The 21,305-nt window shown below is 42.3% G+C and overlaps 1 protein-coding gene across 1 annotated transcript; it reads left to right on the top strand.

The window, feature by feature from the left end:
- Positions 1-5: 5 nt before the first annotated feature.
- On the top strand, positions 6-20,760 carry OSTM1 (osteopetrosis associated transmembrane protein 1; the record flags this gene model as incomplete). Its single annotated transcript, XM_019538182.1, has 6 exons — positions 6-245; positions 8,481-8,595; positions 10,787-10,884; positions 16,374-16,535; positions 17,502-17,667; positions 17,963-20,760. Coding segments are annotated over 6 exons (837 nt in total), but the record flags the coding sequence as incomplete, so codon positions are not given.
- Positions 20,761-21,305: the final 545 nt, after the last annotated feature.

Genomic DNA, 21,305 nt, shown 5'->3' with positions numbered 1-21,305 from the left:
GCCCGCCGCCCGGCGCGGGGACCTGGGCGCTGCTGGAGGACGCGTCGGTGGCGCTGCTGGGCGCGGCGCTGCCCGGGGACTTGGAGCCCGAGTGCCGGGAGCTCCTGGCGGGCTTCGCCAGCAGCTGCGCGGCGCTGAGCGGCTGTCTGGTGCGCAGCGCCCGGCCCGTGCGGCTCTGCCAGAGCTGCTACCACACCTTCCGCGCGGTCACGGAGCAGCTGGACAACATCACCCGCGCCGTGGGGGTGCGTGCGGAGCGAGGGGCCGCCTGGTCCTCCCTGGCTGAGCGGGCCCCCGGGGTGCCACTCCCTGCCAGGCGCCCTGTGTGTGTTGCCACGATCTCAGGGAGCCTCCCTGTTCCTGGCAGGCCTCTGCCTGGCTTTGTGGGTGGCTGGGGAGGGGATCTGTGGGTGTCAAGTAGAGCACGCTCCAGGCTAGTGCCCTGCCGGGGGAGCTAGCACTGCCTGGGTACCCCTTACTGGACGTGCCCTGCTCGGCTGTGCAAGAAGGTGAGGGCTTTGTGAGTACCTGGCGCAGTGGCTGAGGGTAGCTGGACTGTGCTGCTGTGTCTGTGCCACTTGCCTGCCTGCGCTGTGCCCAGGTGAATTGCTTCCTCTGAGAGGCAGTCACTTGGGTGCTGATAGCACTGCATCAGTGGTGCTCTGCTCCCTTGGGGGTCAGGAGGCGAGGGTGCAGAGGAGCGCGCTGCTTCTCAGCATTGTGCTATCTGGCTTTGTATGGGAGCAATAGGGGTATGCTCTGTTTGGGTGGCGCCTCTGTAACCTAGGAGTTCTCTTCCAGTTGCCAGTTTATTGTGCGCGCATGACACACAAGACGGACAGCTCTTCTCTTTGTAACCTATGAAATATTAGGGTACTCTAGAGCTCAGAGACTCATAAGTGGCAAGGGACTAGGACCCCGTTGACTTCTTAAAAGGTTTTTGCTTGGTGCTTTGTTCCCCTAAGCCCATGATTCTCTCAGTTCTTGCATCTGGAAGGAGGAGTTTTTCTCTTTTCAGTGCATCATATTGTGCTTGTGTTTGGTCCTAAAATGACTTTGGAGTGAGATTTTTTTTTTCTTCTTCTTCTCATTATTTAACTCTTTTTTATTATATCTACTTACTTAGGTCCTTCTACTTACTTGTATAAAAATGTGTCTCAAAAGTGTGTGCTCTCCTTATGTTTTAGATTTATGATCAGATCCAGCCCCTGAACTTAACTCCTTGGCAGTAAATAATTTCATTGAATGCTCTTCCTGGACATTAATCTTCCAGACATTGTGCAGAGCTGGGCTTAGTAGATGATGCTCATGTCCACCTGGCACAGTTGGCAATGTCATGGTGTCTCAGGTCACCTGGACTTGAGCTGTTTTAGTTCTGAAGATGCCAAGAGTTTTGATTCTACCTGAAAACATGTATGCAGTAGCACAGCTGGTGGAACACTGCAACATTTCCCCTAGCAAGCAGGTTGCCACAGGGTGGTAGACAAGCTTCAGCTTTTAAGTCTTGTGGTATAACTCAGGTAAACACTAATAATCTGATTATCAAGGTGATTAAGGCATGCTTAAGCGCAGTATGGTTTGCATCTGAAACGAAAGGTCTCACCAACTTTAGTAGAAAGATATCCAGCAGTGTCTTTGAGGCCAACAAGGCCCCATATCTGCAAATTAGACTTGTAAATACTGCCTGCAGCCTACTGATTACTATTGCTGCTATGCTTTGTCATTTCTTCCATTTGCTTCTCCCAGTAAACTAAGATTCACTGGCAGGTATCTGTAACCAAAAGATGTTGGTAACACCTGCATCCTGCAGAGAGTGTTTTGGCTTATCTAGTACGGCTTATTTTTATAAGATGTTACTTGATGACAAAGCGTAGTGTAGAAATGGGAAGCCCAGCAGATAATGCTGCCATTATGTGGCACCTCTCATCTTGACAGGCTTTACTAATAAAAGATTTACAGTTCCCTGACACTCAATTATAATGAGTAGGGAGCAGTCAATGATTACACGCTAATTTTGGTGAAGGGTGGAAGGTGGGGTTAAGGCCCAAATCTTTACCTGGCTGGAGAGCAATTAAGAATCATGGTTTTTGTACATGTGTAACTATCTTGTCTGAAAGATCCACATGTAATGAATGTAGGGAACTTGGTGCATCTTTGGAAGAAGGGAAAAAAGGGAGTGAGGAGACCCTGCTGTGAGGTAAACCAAAATTGCATGGAATCTGAATATTTTAAACTGGCTGACTAGACATTTAAGTCATCCTTCCAATAGTACACTGTAAGCAAACTATGAGAACTGGGGATAAAAGGCAGCCTGGCTTAATATTGTGACTCTTAGATAACTAATTTCTGTTAGCCTGTATTATTTGAATGTTTTCTGTCAGGCTTCTGAGGCTGGTGAGGAAGTTCAGGAAGCCAGCAGACCACTGCTGTGTGAACATCTTCTATATTTCCTAAGCCTGTCTTTCATCTGTGCATGCATGCATGAAACTTACTCAAAGTGAAAGTAAATGTATGTACTCTTTGAATGAAAGTTGCTGGAAGTGGCAATAATATGAAATCTTTTAGTTAGGTGTATAAAATGGAAATTCTCGAAGGCCTTAGGAAGTAAAACAAAACCTGACAGAATAAAAATAGTTGCATTTTAGCAAGAATAAAAATAGTTGCATTTTAACAAGAAAAAGTGGGAATTGGTTTCTTCTAAAGTAGACCCTTCTAGGGAGCACCTCTTCTAATGCAGTGTGACTTGATTGGACTTCCCATCTTGTTTTCATATAAGAAGGCTCTGGGAACTATGAGAGTTCCAGCTGGTTTATCAGCTGGAAACTAGATATCAGAGCTTTGTGTCCAGTGAGTTTATCTAAGATCACAGTTCTGGAGCAAGTGGTTGAAGGAGAAGTTTTGAAAGAAAAACACACTTGGGTCTGATTAGAGTCATGGAGACTAGGTTAATTCTATGCTTCCTCCTTTTCCACTTTTTTGGCTCAGTCCCAATCTGCAAGTTCAGAGAAGCTTGATCACTGCCTCTTTCTGCTTAAACCACTGAATGCATTGGGTGCTTGGCTTCCATTTGATGCCCTGGTAGAGAAATAACATAAGTGTGCTATAAATGCAATTTAAAATATTTGTTTTTTATGGTCATAGAAATAGGTGACCTTGATAATAAGCCTTGGAGGTATATGGGTCCATTATTGCTTTAAATGTTTTGTTTGTACCTTTTCAGGGCCAACAATTCGTATGTTAGAACTAAAAGGAGGGAAGCAAAAAGAGGAACTGTATAGTGTGTGGTTTTCAGAAGAAAAATTCCCTCTGCCAAAGGGAAAAATCAGAATTACTCATTAAACAAAATTGCTTATTAGTCCTTGGCTAAGGTCATGCTCATGAAATGTTGCCCAGTGACTGGTAGTATGTCCAGTCCCATGGGATTATCCAATGGATGCTTCCCCCTATACTGCTCTTTTCTTTTCCTTCTCACCAGTAGGGCTCGCAGGGCTGTGTCCATGTATTTTTTTTTTTTTTTTTTGCCTGCATAGCTACAGTGATCCCTGACTGACCTAGTGATGCTAGAAGCATCCCCTAGTGTAGATGGAGATAGACCAGCAAAATAGTGCTTTGTTTTGCTGGGGATGAAGGGGATTGTTCCCACGCTAAGTGGTCTGCTGGCATAGCATATAGGCAAAGCACTTCTGAGACTCCCCTCTACATGTTACAGGTATTCTGCAATTAAGTGGTTAATTGCGCAGTTACTCTAAGACCAGCCACACATGTAAAGTACTTGCCTTCACATGTCAGGGTGGCAAGGATCTGGAACCAACTTCCAAGGGAAGTGTTGGCTCCTACCTTGGGGGTCTTTAAGAGGAGGCTGGATGTTTACCTGGCTGGGGTCATTTGAGCCCAGTTTTCTCTCCTGCCCAGGGCAGGGGGTTGGACTAGAAGATCTACAAGGTACCTTCTGACCCTACATCTGTGAATCTGAAGAAAAAACTCCAACCAGCTCTAAAGTTAGGCGTAAAAATGTGTGCTAACTTTATAGCTGGTTTCTATTGAGGTTTAATTTGTAGGTGTAGAAGTGTTCCCTGCTGCAGGGGAGACCCTTCAGCTGATAGGGCTGGCAGGGATGCACCCAGCCCAGTGTAAAACCTCTGGGCCCTGGGGACCAACTGCTGCAATCCCTAGGGCTCAGGGGTGCATGAGACCCAGTGCTCTTTCCACCCAGTGAGAACACAGTCATCTTTATGGTTCAGAAATGACTCCTGGTCCAGCTAATTAGAAAATGTATATAAGCTCTTCAGCAGGCATGGTCTTTATTCACATCTTCTATGAATCTGAACATATGATGGGTCTTAAATAATAGGGTTTGTATGCTTCAGAGATGATGAGGCATAGACCTCATCTTGTTACCTTCCTGCTTCACTTGCCTTATTCATGTATGTTTGTGGGGAGTTGAGGGGACATTTGATGTGAGGCACTCTTGGTCATGACTCCTATCCAGTTGGGATTTGCTGGATTTGAAAACAGTTGCCGTCCAATGTGTCTCTGGCTCAAAAGCAGGTAGCTGGTGTGAGATGTTCCATGTCCCGTTAACCGCAAAGGAAGAAATCTGTCTGCCCAGCAGGTAGCTTATCCAGGTCAGGACTGAGACGCACTAGCTGTGACAGCCGTGCAGCCTATGGTGCATCTTTTAAAGCTGAGATAAATAGTTGCATTGAACCTCCAACCTCCCTAAATCATACTCTTGGTTTGATATTTCAGAACTTTTGTGGCCAGACATTGATTGCAAAGTCTCTCCTTAGGCATCTCCTGGTAGGGATGGGGATGTGAGTCCTCTGTTTTCTGAAAGGCTTTCTACCACAAAACAGAGCAGCAGATGTGTTATCTGAGCTGCCTCTGCTTTCTAGCTGGATCAAACTGGGGTTGAAATAAGTCCTTTAAATCTTAATTGGAGTTGGAAGGCAGCTCAGAATATTTTTCTCATGTTGAGATGAGTAATTGGCCTTTTATAGATAGAGCGTATGCTATGTTTGCTTTTCCCCATGCTATCCTTGTTCTTGTGAGGAGCTCTGGGTGAATGTCTGCAGAACCATTTCATTGCTGTCCTTCAAATCTCTTTATGTATTCCTTGTTATGGGGTACTTACATGAAACTCAGCAGTGGTTAGGCTGCTCCCAGTGCCAGTCATGCTTCCTGCTGTGGTCTCGTTGTTCCTTTTTACTTTCTACCTTATTTCCCTATCTCCATCTGTTGGTTTGTTTGTTTTTTTTAAACTTAATGTAAATTCTTTGGGCAGGTTGATGGTTTTTTTATTTTGTAGTTTGCTGGGGACTGATCCATGAACTTATGATAATTCAGGTGATGATGATGATGGAGTGAAACTGTTGCCCAGAATGAAAGAGGGTGTTTCACGTGCCAAATATGGATCTATCATTGTCTGTTTTAATTGGCTTCTGTACTTAGCAAGCTGTTCTGTTAAGTGTGTGTACGTTAACTTATGTTTTTACTATTAACAATCTTCCCTTTCATCAGAACGATGTAGACTGTAGAAGTTTTTGCCTGAATTAGGATGGGGCATGGTGCTTTTTCTAAGACAGTAGTTCTCAACCTTTTTTAAAGTTAAGGCACCCCTCATTAAACTCAAGGCATCCCTTGGAAGATGCCAACTTTTAGCTTTTACTTATTTTTTGACTGGAAAAATAATGGAATAATACTTCTGTCACAAAGAACTCGGAAAGACCACAACAAGTTGGAATATTTTTCCAATGGTATAGATTTCTATCTGAAACATCAGGGGTTATCTTGCAAATCATGTTTGCACACCTAACAGTGTTAACATCATGTAGTGCTCCATAGCACCCTTGAAAGAATCTCAGGTTTCTGTGGTTGAGAATTGCTGTCCTTGGGTCTTTTGAGCATGTATTAACCAGCTACTTCCTTGTCACCATAAGCGGTGGGTGAAAATACTATTGGGGGGGCTGAGCCCTGCCCGACCCGTGCCCCTCCCCTCCATAGGGCCGTAGCTAAGCCCCATTAACCCTGGCCTTTTGCCTATGCCTGTCACTGCAGGACATAGGCAGTGCCTTTGCTTCCCCTGCATTTATCTGTGGCGTGTTAGAATGCTGCCAGTGTTTTGGGTATTGTGCCTTTAGTTGCATTTTGAAGTAGTTTTTTGGGGGGTTCCATAAGTAAATGATGGCCTTAGAATGCAGGGGACTGAGCCTGATGGCCAAACAAGGCCCTTCTGATCCTTATTTATGTACAGTCCATGGTGCTGGAAGAGTACATAAATACAGGTTTCCCTCGCTTTATGCAATATATGCGTTCTTGGAAAGTGGCACATAACTCAAATTCCCATAAAGGGAATCCACTTTGCAATGTAACAAATAGGGATATGTTCCAAGATCTTGACTGCACTGATCCCCAGACCCATTTCTACCACTTTTACAAGCCAATTTTGGTACTCACCAACAGCAGACAGTATGCACAAGCACAGGACACAATCACAATGGGGATGGCAACTACAGAAACATGTGTTGCAGATGAGAGAGGAGCACAGAGCCACATAGGAGACTGTATTTTGATGTACCACACAAAGCAGCTGACTGGGCTTCCACCACACTGATGGCATAAGAGTGAATTTACCTTGCATATAATGAATTGGTATAAAAAGGATCATCACATAAGAGCAAATTTGCACCTACAGAATGTACGTAAAGTGAGGGAAACCTGTAATGGAGCTCAACAACAGCAAACCTCCCTATATTGCATGGATTACAAATCTGTCTTGCATTGCTCTGTTCTTCTATGCAAAAATTATTGGTAGCCCTGTTAATCTTAACCAGTGCTTGTTCCAAAGAGGACTGAGTAGTTTTTGTGCTAAATATGGTTCTGGTCATATGGAACTAAGGACTAGATCTGTTGCTGCTGGAAAATCAGCATGGGCTTGCCTGGCTGATTCTGTCAATCTGTGGTTAGAGGAGGAAAGGCAAGAAGTGCATGTTCCCAGTCACTGCTTTGAGAATCTCTTCTCAGACAGAATAGAAACGTGCACATACACTTCAAAATATTCTTTTAATAATAATGATAATCCTCTGCATTTCCAGTCTGCAGTCTGTGTGCCGGAAGGCTTAGCCTGAATGCTAGGGGGGATTGACTTGAAGACTGGCTGATTTGTGGTGGCACATGGCTGAAGGAGAGCAGCTTTCAGTTGTGAGGTTCTGCTGGAGCTCTTTTTGCCAGTAAATTAAGGCGAAGTCGGTGGCGACATGTAGTGGGTGCATGGGGGTGCATGTGCACCCCATGATTGGCCAAGCTTGCCACTTAGGCAATGAGGGGGAGGGGGGACCAGGCAGGAGCGCCACTGACCCTCCTGCAAGTGCCAGCCAATCACTGCAGCCACTCTGGGAAGTGGCTGCAGTGAGATCGGCCATGGGGGATGACAACCCCCTTCTCCCCCCGGGCAGTGAGATTGGCATCAGTTGCTCATGGGAGATGTGGTATTTCTTATCGGATGGAGTTAAATAATTGAATGCTGGGTTGTTTTGGTTTCTACTGGCATAACCAAGGATGGAATCTAGCTTTCTCTTTGGACAGGGGCAGAATAACACAAGCTCCTGTGTAGCCTACATTGTGTTTACATATTAGTGTAAATTGTGCCAGGATCAGGGATGGGCAGAGATGCAGCTATTCAGAAAGGCAGCAAGTGCCTTTCTGATTTTCCAGCAGCAACAGATCTGCCCCTTAGCTCCGTATGACCAGCTAAGCACTTAGAGTATGATTTTGTCTTGCCGGTAGGTGTCAGGTTATATATAGCCTGTTTGACTTTAGCAAATAGCTACACTGAAATGTGTACAGACAGATGAAGCATAAATTGGTGTAGCTTACCATGGTAGCTTTCTGCCCTGAATCTTTCAGGGGTAACGTTCTACTAGACTGAATTAAGTTACCATGGTTTAGGTGTTTTTGTTGTATATGAATAATGGACACACCAATTGTGCTAATATAATCACTTAATCATTTAGTATGGTTGAACCTGTGTGATTTCAGTTCAGGGCCCTGTTTTGGTAGTCACTGAGTATGTGCAGAATCAAGTTTCCTTCTCCAGGAAACTTATCATGTGTTGCTGTTAATGCACACATGTGACAAATGTAATTTGTAAAGAGCTTATCACACCTAGTAAGTATTAGAAGATGCTTCATTTACGTTCAGCATATTTGTGACTGACATTCCTGTGTGGTCCTCCTTTTAAACCTAAGAATTTGCCTACTGAACATGAGAGAAATACAGTTGTACAGTTCACATTATTTAATGTTTTCTCTTCTTGTGTTCTCTGGCAAGACAGATTTTGCTGTAGTCTATTTGCTGAGTTGTTATAAGTAGTCTAAAACAGACCAAACTATTATTGGCAAGTTTATGTAACACGTAAGTCCAGAGTTTCAAAGTTGCTGCCCTATGAATTCATAATACTTTTCTTTTTGTTGTTGTTCCAGAATTCTTCGAAGAGCTACAACTGCGCGAAAAGCCTCTTGATGTCTGATAGGTTACAGATAATCGTGGTGCTTTCAGAGTTCTTTAACAAAACTTGGGAGGAGGCCAATTGTGCAAGTATGTGATTTATTCTTTCACCTCCATGCTACTCTTATGATAGGGATGATGTGTTTACCTTTTCCTCTGAAATTTCTCAGCTGATAAGAACCTGATGGCATTGATAAGGCTTATTGTCATATTATTTACTGCGATAAAAACAGAATTCTTTTTTGTAGGAAGGCAACTGTTAAAAGCTCACAGATTAAAAGATGAGTTTCTTCCTCATCTCCCCTGGCCTGTCTAAAAAGACACCTTGACTTCACTGTCAGAATGAGATTTTGTGGACATGAAAAGCAGTTTCTGTGGTAACTTGGCCAAACTGTGCTGGAGATTGTCAGATCTATTGTATTGCCTTATCCTTTATTTTTTTTTCATCTTCCCGCTTCCCTTCCTAGGTTAGGGCAGAAGTAGCCAACCTGTGGCACAAATAACATGGACAACCTCTACGTGTAGCTCATGGCAGGTCAGGGAGGGGACAGGTAGCACAGCAGTAGGTAGGACTGGAGGCAGAAAGCAGAGCAGCAGATTGGGTAGGGAACAGAAAGCAGAATGGCAGATTGGTAAGGGGCAGGGAATTAGGGTGGCATTTGTGAAGGGTGTGGGGCTAATATGTGGCAAGCCTGCTAAAAAGTTGGTCTCTACTGGGTTAGAATACCTTGAACAGTGATAAATCCATTTCTGGTCCCCTTATTTGTGTTAAATAGTATCTTGCTCCACAAGAAGTCCCATTGACTTCATTTAGTATGAGGAGGGGTTTCTAAATTTGGCTTTGAATCTTTTGGGTACTGAATCTGACTCCAGAACAGGCTACTTGATTTTCTTTAATTGCCACTGATGAACATGTACTAAGGTGAAAATTTCCTTGGCAAAGGAGATGTCCCCTACGCTAAGAGCATCTTTACAGTGTTCTGGGTTGCAGTGTGGGAGCACTTTAATTAGAGCAGCTCCGAGAACTGCTCTGATTAAATTGCCTGCAGCGTCATATGTATTCAATGTCCCACACTTCAAAATGGCAGCAGGGTGCTTTAACTGAAGCTTATTCGATGAGGTTTAATTAAAGCACCTCTGTCGCCATTTCAAAGCACAGGGACAGTGAATACATGTGATGTGGAGGCTGCTGGAGCATGCTAATTCAATTAATTAAGTTTGCTAATTAGCCCACATCAGAGCAGGTGTACTGTGCCCTAAGTGTGTAACAGAAGTGCAGTAGTAATAGTGTTGTAATAGCGGGTGTAAAAGTCTAGACCCAAATACTGCAAAGCCTTTGGGACTGCCATCAAGCCCCCTGGCAGCCTTAGGAAGGTTGCTATCAATTAGTAATTTAACACAGGGATGGGACTGGCCCTAGTAGAAATCCAAATTCACATTTGCAAAGTGAAGCATATACTGCCTTCTGCCTTTTGTCCTTGAGCACCTAGCACTAGATCTGTTCCTGTATGCTGCTGTATTCCCTTCCTTCCATCTTTTATGAAGTGTCCTGTTTGGGGTCTGCCAACCTGGATTGTGCCTTTTTTTTTTTTTTTTTTTTAACTGAAATCCTAAATCAAACCAACAGCTCTCATTTCCAAGTGTCTAGTGGGTCAGAGTATCAAGAGTAATATGATGCAGGGAGGGGAAAAGCAATACTTAAAGAGAATGAAGTAGAATAGGACTAAGAAGGAGTGTTTCACAAGCTCTTTGCCACTTCCTCAAAAACAAGTGTGTATGTTATGCCCCTGCTTCATGTGGCTCTGCTGAGCCTGTCTTTTCTGTAAGCCTAAATATTCCCAATGTTCCCCAGGTGTTTGCTGTTTCATTTACCCTCTTAAGACTTGTACTTATCTAGACAGTGCTTGCTGCTAGGCAAAGCCAGATTGGCAGGGTGAAAAATAAAAGTAGTCTTGTGTTGTCTCAGAGCCCAAAGATAGCTCGAATGCTCTCTTCAGAGTGTACTTGATGATAGTCTTCATCTTTCACTTAATCAAGGCCAATTAATTCTGAAACATATCCTCAATGAAGAGGGGAGTGCGAATGAGTTAGGACAGCAAGTCTGAGACATCAGCATAATGGTAACCAAGTAAGGAGAACACAAAGCTGACTGGCTCTATCTTTTATAGTTGAAAGCTCTTATTGTTAAGGTGTAGAACCCAAGGGCTTGTTGGCAGTAGAAATTAGGATATCTTGATGTATGTGGTGTTTTTTTTCTTTTCTTTTTTTTATTTTTTGACAGATTGTTTGGAGAACAGCAGTGAAGGGCTATCAAATACTACAATAGAGTTCCTGGACTTATTCAATAAAACACTGATGTGTTTTGAACATAACCTCCAGGTATTTATAGAATGTATTGAAGGTCAGAACTAAGTCCTCTTGTTGTATAGTAAAATCTTATATATACAGCACAAACGGCAGGGGATGCATACAGGAGAATACAATTCGCAAATGCTTAAGCAGTTTAAGCAAGTAGAGTAATTATCTATAAAACGCAGATGTTTACAATTGAGAACATAAAATGCATTCTAATTGATGTTCACCTTGACTTCATTTTATGTGTAATTACAGTGCTATTGCATATTAGAATTTCTAGATTCACAATAGATGGTAATTACATAGCAAGTCACATCATCTCTGCATACAGTAAGTCAACTTTACCTACCCATTGCTTTATTGGAATTGTTGTCTTGTGACTTCACAATTTGGGTTTTCAATTATTTGGTTGCAGTGCCTATTAGCCTGAAAGGGTCAACTACCTGGAACCAATTTTAAGAAGATTTTTTTTTTTTTTTAACTGGAAGGTTAGAAACAATTAGAATCTTTAAGTATTCCTTTTTGTAAAATAAACTTGGGAATGCCCTTGGAAAATGGCCCATAAGCTCATATTAAGTGCATCAAAGTTAGAGAAATTATGGCAATTTAATCCTAAAATTAAATGAAAATGTTAGACGTTTTCTCTGTAGTTTTATTAAGGAACCATTTGAAAGGTATGGCTCAAAATGTTTCAGATACTTAATATTAAGCATAAATTTGCTGTCGCAGAATAAACATGTACATGTAAGATTGCAGTTGAATAACTCGTGTTACTGGATGCACCTCGTGTGAGTCACACACAGCATGTTTTACCAAACTTGTTATGCTGTCTTCTGTGGAATATTGGCGGTAGTAAAGCCTTCTTCCCAAGCTGTCATTTCTTTGCAAGTAAAATAACGCAGAATTATGGGAAACAGTTTTTTTGCTTTAAAAGTTCTTAAAGTACATTAGAAAAACAATTGGGTAATTGTGAACATTGAAACCTCTGGTTGTGATGGGTGTTACAATACCAGACTAAACTATTTATGTCCAATAGTTCCTGTAGATTCATAGATGTTAGAGTCGGAAGGGACCTCAGTAGGTCATCAAGTCTGACCCCCTGCCCTAGGCAGGAAAGAGTGCTGGGGTCAGACGATCCTAGCTAGGTGCTTGTCCAGTCTCCTCTTGAAGACCCCCCCCACCAGGGTAAGGGAGAGCACCACCGCCCTTGGATTCCAGATTCTGGCATCCCTTACTGTTCTTTCTTAGAAGACGTTCTTTCTAATGTCCAACCTAAATCTGCTCTCTGTCAGTGTTCCTCGTTACTCCAGGGGGTGTCCTAGTAAATAGAGCATCTCCTATTCCCTGCTGCCCTCCCCTGATGAATTTATAGGTAGCCACAAGGTCACCTCTCAGCCTTCTCTTGTGAAGGCTGGAGAGATGTAGGGTCTTGCCTGCAGGCCTCTGACCATATGGCGTTGCCCTCCTCTGAATCCTCCCAAGATTCTCCACATCCCTCTTGAAGTGCAGCGCCCAAAACCCACAGCAAGGCAATAGGCTCAGCAGTGCTACGCTTGCTAGCACCAGTGCGGAAAGGTACTTGGGGGTCATGATTGACCACAAGGTGAACATGAGCCACCAATGCGATGTCGCTGCTGGTAAAGCAAACAAAACGCTGGCTTGCATCTATAGATGCTTCTCAGGTAAATCTCAGGATGTCACCTTCCTGCTGTACTCTGCCTTGCTGAGGCCACAGCTGGAGTACTGTGTCCAATTCTGGGCTCTGCAATTCAAAAAGGGTGTTGAGAAGCTTGAGGGAGTCCAGAGGAGAGCCACGCGCATGATCAGAGGGCAAGAGAATAGACCCTATGAAGAGAGGCTGAGAGCCATGGGACTCTTCAGTCTGGAAAAACACAGGCTAAGGGGGGGACCTTGTGGCCATCTATAAGTACATAAGGGGTGTTCATCAGGATCTGGGAGAACGTCTGGTCACCAGCGTGCCCCGAGGAAAAACAAGTACCAACCGTCATAAACTCCTACAAGACCGTTTTAGGCTGGACATAAGAAAAAATTTCTTTACTGTCTAAGCCTCCAAGACCTGGAATTGGCTTCCTTCAGATGTGATGCAGGCACCTTCTCTGGACTTATTCAAGAAACGCTTGGATGCTTATCTTGCTGGGGTCCTTTGAACCTAGCTGACTTCCTGCCCCTTGGGCAGGGGGCTGGACTTGATAATCTTCAAGGTTTCTTCCAGCCCTAATGTCTACGAATCCTATTTTGTTCTGCCCATTTTTCCAACCTGTCCAGATCTGCCTGGATCTGTTCCCTACCCTCTGTGTGTTAACTTTGCCCCATAATTTGGTATTATCTACAAATTTGGACAGGGTGCTCTCCATGCCCTTGTCCAAGTCACTGATGAAGACGTTGAACAACATCGGTCCAAGGACCGAGGCTTGTGGGACTCCACTGCCAACATCTTTCCAGGTCACTCTCGACCCATTCACCACCACACTCTGGGTGCAACCCCTAAGCCAATTTGCAGCCCACCTGACTGTGCAATTATCTGCATCACAGCCTGTCAGTTTATTTATGAGAAGAGAATGACATGCTGTATCAAGGGCCTTCTTAAAGTCTAGGGAGAGGACATCTACCTTGACTCCTATGTCAAGGTAGATGTCGTAGGAACGGGATGACTGAATTCTGCCATAATTGACCTTTATCACTGTTGCTGTTCTGTCACTTCCAAAAGGAATATGTCTGATACAACTTGGGTAGCAAGCTTTTAATACTTACACCAGAAGATGGTGATTCATAGGTAAGAAAGAAGAAAGGAGCAAAGTAAACCATTTGTATTCAGCCATTGTAGACTCAAATTTAGTACCTGACTGAATTTCATATGTACCCAAAATTCACTTAACAAAGGCCATGATGCCCTCTAGGACTTGTGACACAAAGGTTAGGATATATTGAGAAGTGTAAGGCATGAAAGGTAATTCTTTGCTGTCCTTCGCATTGATGAGACCTGGGTTGGAGTGCTGTGTTCACCACTCTTCAAGAAAGTTGTGGCCAAATTGTTGAAAGTCCAGAGGGGAGTAATGTGAATAAGAAGGTTAGAAAACGTGGAAAGGCAGGCACAGCCAGGCATCTGCAGGTTCTCCTGTGACTCCTCCGGCTGTGCTTGCCTCTCTCCAGACAGGGGGAGCAGCGGGAGAAGTCCCCACAGCTGCCCTGCCCAGCCTCAGCCTAGTCCTGGCACTTAAAAAGTCCTGCACTCACTGGCTATAGTAGCAGCGATTGGGGCCTCTGGGAGCTTGTGGCAGAGCCCCCTTGTGCAGTGGGGATCGTCCCCCTTGTGTGGCATCTGCACAGCAGCTGTCACATCATGTGGCTGCAGCACAGTTCAGCAGGGTGCTATGCACTGTCTGGGAGCTGGGGCCACTGGGGTTGAGTGGCACTAGGCTCTGGCTGACAGGTGGAGGTGCCCCAGCTCCCAGACAGCGCACAGCGCCTTGCAAGCTGCTCTGCATCTGTGCCATGGGGCAGCTGCTGCGCAGGTGCCGAGCAGGGGCGGATGATCTGTGCTGCCTCCCACTGCTCCATGCTGTGCCGGGGGGCTCTGCCACGAGCCCTCAGAGGCCCTGATTGCTGCTGCCAGAGCTAGTAAGTACAGGGCTTTTTAAGTGCCAGGACTAGGCTGGGACAAGGCGAGGGCTGGGGTTGGGCAGGGCAGCCATGGGGGCTTCTCCTGCGGCTCCTCTGGCTATGCCTGCTTCTGCTCTGGTGGGGGGAGCCACAGGGGCTATGCCCTGCTGCCACTTGCCCAGCCATTGCGGGGAGGGGTGGTGCAATGCAGGTGTGGCTTGCTCCAGATGGCAACAGCATAGCCCCAACTTCCAGCTGGCATGGTGGGGTGCAGGATGTGTGCTTGCCCTCTTCTGCCTGGAGTGAGCTGCACTTGTGTCCTGCTCCCCCAACACTGCCCTGGGAAAATGGCAGCATGCCCACATGCCACCCCCCTCCCTGAGCAGCTCCAACCCCAATCTCTTCCTTGCCTCCCCCCTCCCCCAACCCCAGCAGACTGTCTATGGCTGAATCTCCAAAGTGGCCAAATCTTTTCTGAAGCTTTTCCAAATCTATTCGGAGCTTTTAACTTGAATCAATTCGGCTACCGAAGCTTTGCACAGCCCTAGTCTCTACCAGCTCTGCACATCTGTGCTTAGATTTAAATGCTTTGGAGAATGTGTGCACTGAGTTGAAAATGTGTAGATTCTGGGCCCTGTAAAATGATGCCAAATGGGTCTTTTAGTCCTCCTTAAAGAGGAATTTTTACTGTCTTTAACAGAGGGACCCTCTGTTCCCTAAGACTGAGGATCTGTTATGCCTGCGCTAGAGCATTTTACACATGACTGGAGTTCTTGGACTGTGTTGCCTGGAACTGGTCAGAAGACTTATTTGCCCCCCCCCCGGTAAAAGTATTTGTTTTTTTGACCAGTCCTAACGTTGTCATTTTAGATCCGTTATTCTCCATTCTTCCAGGCTGGGTAGTGCTGAGTAGTACCATGTTTAACAGTCAGGTGTTAGCAGAGATGGCCTTTCCAAAGCTTCCTGGTCCTTTTTTTCCTAAGCAAGGTAGTTTGAAGGGGATCATATCACAAGCTTTTTGAGAGTTAACTTAAGTTGAAAAGTGAGGTTTTAAAGGTGTTGGAGAGGTGGGCTCAGCCTTTGGCTATAAACTCATGCAATTATTTCTCAGTGATTGATAATACTTAAACAGTAGAATATGAAGATCTTATTGGCCCCTTCTTCCTTTACAGCCTACCTATGTGATAAGAATTTTCAAAGAAGTCATCTTCCTCCTACAGCTAAACTACTTGATAATCTTATGTTTTTATCCTAAAACCACAAAGGACAATATCTATGATTTAAGAAGCAAACTTTGAATGCATGCTTATAGGAGAAGGGGCAGTCCTGTATTCTGTCAACGTAGATTATCTGGAATAGATCGTTCCATGTATCTGGGTGCCTAACCCCTTTAGTTATCTTTTGGATATTTCTCCACTACACTTCCCTGCATTTTCAAGGGACTCGAGTTGAAACATCATCTTGGATTCCTGGGGAAGAGACCATAGCAGTAGTTATTAAAGCTCAAAATAATTAGAGTATGACCTTTCAGTGTTTGCTTTTTACTTATGAAGAGGTCAGTGGAGGGCCAGGGGAAAGCTGAGCTATAGTTCTAGGATAAACTTTGCTGTTAATGATCTTTGTTTTGATATTAGAAGTCAGCAGTTTAAATACCTATTTGCAAATATTAAATATTTGGATAACATCTGGTTTTGCAACAGGCAATTCATATACATCAAATTGTGCAAAAATAGGGTAACACTTTTAATTCACTGAGGGGTTTTGTTTAGAAGTTGGGAACAAACCAAAAAACCCTTCACTGTAGACTCCACATTTTTGGCATGCTAATATTTTGGACTTGAGGGATTTTTAAAGTTATTTTTATTTTATGTTCATGTTACTACTTGTTTCAGGGGCAAGCAATTGGTCTGGTAGCAAGTAACTACACAGAAGTATGCAGAAACTGTAATGTAACTTATAAAAAGCTGAATACTGTGTATACTGAAATGCAAAGAGCGTCAGAGCATGGAGAATCGGAACACAGCAAGCACTTGTGTATTGATGTGGAAGATGCAGTGAGTATTTTCCTCTCAATCTATCTATCTGATGCCCAAAGGAGAAATTTCACTTAACTCTCTTTAGCCATCTCTTACCTGCTTTAATTCATTCTTGTTTGGCATCTCCCTTTACTTTTCAGCATTGGAATTGATCATTAGCATGGCAAAGAAACTACTTATGTCACACTATATAGTGGTCTCAGGTTGGGTGCTCTGAGGGATGGTAATGTCTTGTGAATTGATAAATAAAACATTTAAATGCTTCAAGAAATGTTATGGGTTGCTCACTCTTCTGAGTTATTAGCTGAACCAGGTCCCCAGGATACTTGATTATACTGCTGTTCATTTGGAAGGTGTGTAAAACAGAGGTCCGGACCTCCAGTGCTTATTAAAGTTTCTTACTTCTGACAAGTGAATTATTAGTTTAGAATCCCTGTTGCAGTCCATTTTGGGCAGCAGGGCTTTTAATTCCATCTGAGCGGGCTGTGAAGGGAACATTGTACCTTTATCAAAGTTGGAGAGATCTGGTAATCTTTAGTTTTTATATGAAGTTCTTTAGCTACAGGTCCAGTTAACTGTTGTAATTATTTCCTAACTACAATAGCTGCTTATAGGGCTCATACATACTAAGAAACCTCTTCATGTATATTTGGTTGTCTTTTAATGTGGTTTTTAGCTGTGTGTGATCAGCCAATGTGATCGTCACTAACCCTCAGCAAATGTTGTGACAGCCACAGTCTTGGAATTGCTGCTCTGAAATATTGGGTGTAATCCATTCTCCTGTACAGTCAGCAGGAGCTTTGCCATTTCCTTCAGTCACTTAGCCCATTATTTCTATTTTTTTTTTTTTAAGTTAAGCACTTTAAATGGCTCTTGTAAGTTGCTACTTTAAAAAATTTTGAACTGTGCAGTATTGTTTAAAACAGCAATACAGTCCAGAATGCATCAGTTTCTCACCATGAGTTGCTCTGTTTTTTCTAATAGATGAACATTACTCGAAGGCTTTGGAGTAGGACTTTTAACTGTTCTGTCCCCTGCAGTGATACAGTTCCAGTGATTGCAGTTTCTTCGTTTATCCTTTTCTTGCCAGTTGTGTTTTATCTTAGTAGCTTCCTTCACTCAAAGCAGAAGAAGCGTATACTGTTTCTGCGTAAGTAGTGCTGTCAGAACATTCTTTTTAAAATTGGGAGGGCACCATGGAAAATTTGAGTCTCCTAAATATGGGGGTCTGCAGTATTGAGGAGGTGATGGTAACTTCTAACCATCTTGGAACCTGAAGACTTGTAAAAGATGGGAGAAATGGATTCTGAGCCATATGTGTTTGTTGAAATGGGCAAGCCTTAGCATTGTTCAGTATTATATGCCAGATAAATTGAGGGTGTGGGGAAACTGCCTTTTTGTGTATTTTTTTTTTTTTTTTTAATTTTGAACATTTTTCTTTCTAGCCAAGCGTATCCAGTCAAATGCCAGTCTTGTGAACATCCAGGAAAAATACAGCTGAGCTGTAAAGTCAAAACCTGAAAACTGCAACTGCGGGTATATTGGATACAATTGTGATGGATTAAGGATGGCACAAAAGAGGAGTTTAATTATGGTTCAGTGTAATGATATAGAGCTACACAAGTTAAACAGAATGCTGTCTGACTCCTAAACGGGTATATTAACAATCATGAGAAGGCAGGCCTTTGAGACACTGTATAAGCTTTGGTTTTGAAGAATAATTTTGATCTCTTCAGATGTGCTGAAGCTTTTCTGACTTCATGCAGGTTTTTGTACCTTTCTTTTGTACTTCTCTCATTTCTTTATTTCCTTTACTTTTTCATTCACTATATTCACTGTATAAAAATCTAGTTTGTCAGTTCTTTTCATTTCCCTGTATATTAGTACAGTCTGTATCTTTTCTTTTTGATGTGGTTCTTATGACTTGGCAAAGCTTAATTAATAACTCATTGAAGGTTTTGGTTTAAGTCAGTATTGAAGTTAGAACGTTTCAAAATAAAAATTCCATCTGGTCAAATCTGGGTTCTGTAGGGCTACTCTGCAGATCTCTAAAACCACCCCCCTAGTAATACCTCTTAGTAGCCATGCTGCTCTGTTTTATTTTAAATGGTCTCTTTAAATGTCTGAAAGTTGAATATGTAATTCCAGTGCCAGCTACAAACAGAGCAGAACTGCCAGTGATGCACATTATTGGTGATCACAGATAATAGCAGCATTCAGCTCTCTTGGATATGTACTACATATTTAAATGGTTAGACACACAAGCCACTAAAATCCTATTTTTTTCAAATGTGTGTGAAGAGTCTTATTTCTGGTATAACACATCTTCATGGATATAGTTGGGTATGTGTTAGTGTCAGTCTTTTACTTTATCAACGTTGTTTTCCTTTTTATTTGTATATTTTGATTTATCCTTTTAAAAAAGTTAAGGTAAGTCACTGGAGATGCTGAATTGCTTGGGTTAGAGCCTGTGGTGGTTTAAGTTAGAAGGTGCTTATGCATATTTTGTCGAAAAATATATTCTAATTAAAACAAAGTAATGTTTACTAGCAGAAAAACACAGCTATTGTAGAACTTCAGAACAGTCTTATGGTAAATATATTGTGCTCAAACCTTTGATTTTTTCTGTATTGAATTTTGTTGCCCTTGGTTAACTTTCTAGAATCTGTTAAAATTAGGTTTGTTTTTACAAGGTTAATATTAACAAATGTAAAACCTATAGTACTCTGTAGATCAGACACAAAAACTTGTACCTTAATCACTAAAGTTGGTAGGTCTACTGACATCTTAAGTGCACAGTTTTTTAGTTGTGTGCTAATATAGGAAATTGTCTGTTAGAGTAGTCCTCAACTTTTCTCAACACTTTGCTGAAATTAAAAAAACAAAACAAAACCCTCAAGGGTGGTTGAAATGAGGATGGTTGTAATAAAGGTTCCATACTGCATCCCATGTTACAACTATAAGATTAAAGGGCACATAAAATACATTTGTTTCTGAAAACTACTCATGTGAAAAGCTTCTAACTAAAAAGTTAGCATTTTTTTTCTTTAACGTTCTGTAGTTTGATGACATTTTTGATTGCTTGGTTTCTTAGTTCTGTCTGTATAGCTAATCAGTCATTTTTTTCCCCCATGCTAAAAAGACCTGAATAAACATCAACATAAGAAAAAAGATCCTAACATGTTTTTTGAAATAGACTTGGAACATGCTGTCAGTTTTAAAAATCAAGTTGAAGGTCCCTTAATACTAAGTAACAAAATGTGTTAGCTTTTGGCTGCTATTAATACCACTGCTTTCTTTGCTTTTTGTGAGTAGGGAGTATTATATCCCTCTGCTAATCATATGAATTACTTGGAGTGGTTGATTTGTGTTTAAAGGCTAAATAGGGTTGGATTTCTTGTCTCTAGGGAACATGCTGACACTTCAGCTTGTTGTAGGTAAGCTGTCACAATAGTAGAAAAATGTTTTATGTTCCTTACTGTGTGCAGTTATCTTCCTAGGACTGAGGGAAATTGCCTTTATTTGTTTTAAAGATGCCTATTTTTATATTGATTGTACTCAAATTTCAGCCTGCTGGGATTTATTCAACTGCTGCCCCTAATAGCATTACTTTGATTTGAGACATCATATGATTGAGGACTGTTCAAAGCAATCTTTCATTCATGCAGATAAAGCCAGTTTGTATGTGCAGAGTTACAGAATGACAGCTTTTATACCCTAAGCATTGGCTTTTTGAGCACATTCATATTAAGTAGGTCTGAAAGTCATTACTCCTGGATATAGGGGTTAAGCACTTTAAAAAAAGCAAAAAAAAGCAGCTTTCATTATTTTCCTGCTGCTAAGCCAAACAAAAGTACTCATGTGATATTTTGTTTGCTGTGGTTTTGTTTTGTTTTGTTTTGTTTTGTTTTTAACCAGCAGCAATGTTTACAGTCAAGAAATACCTGCAACCTATATCTTCTGTTATTCCTTTTTGTTACCTTGTAATACTAGCTTTCTTTACATAATTCTATCACCGTAGTAATATATCTTCCATAGGAAAATGTAAAGAGTTTTCTTTATTTCCTGGAATGTCCTGTTCCAGAAAGAGATGTACAGAAAATAATCAGAAAAAAAACCCTAAATTTCTTTCGGCTGCTAATCTTTTAACCTAAGTTTGTTTCTGGTGAGTGTGATGATATAATGTCTACTTTTGAAGTATTAGCTGTTTGTATTTTTGGTGCAAATAAAGAATGTTTTTATTCTTGTGTAGCTTATTGGACTTGCTTTTGGGGCTAGAAAACCTGAAAAAAACTACAGGTCAACTCTGATAAAGATTTTATTGAATAAATGTGACTAGCACTGGGTGCTTTATTGCCACATTTTACATTGCTGAGATGCTTAGTATATGTTTGTAGAGGGACCAGCTGAAGGGTAAAAAATCTACTTAGCACACTTTGCCATTATAAACCTATGCTGGAAGCACCTGGTTATTAAAGAAATGATCTGGCAGGGAGACAGAGATGGCAAATCCATTTCTGAATACTGCTATTGTTTAATGTTTTGTTTTAGACCTGTGCTTGGTTGTGGTGCTTTTACTTGCACCATGTATTACCGTTATCGCTTCTATTCAGACTGAGAGAGTGGATTTAGGTCTAATCGGAGCTTGCCAAAGTGCATGGAAAGACTCGTACTGGCTGCAAAGGGCATTAACTACATTTATAAAGATGTTTAAAAGCAGGAGGTGGTGTAAAATGAGGACCTCCTGATTTCTTTGCTACTGCAGTGCATTTTGGATGACTCCAGTGT

This window comes from Crocodylus porosus, unplaced genomic scaffold (assembly GCF_001723895.1).
Source record: "Crocodylus porosus isolate Cpor-Errol unplaced genomic scaffold, CroPor_comp1, whole genome shotgun sequence".
Lineage (NCBI taxonomy): Eukaryota > Metazoa > Chordata > Crocodylia > Crocodylidae > Crocodylus > Crocodylus porosus.
The sequence above is the reverse complement of the archived record's forward strand: the minus strand, read 5'-3'. Positions and strand labels throughout refer to the sequence as shown.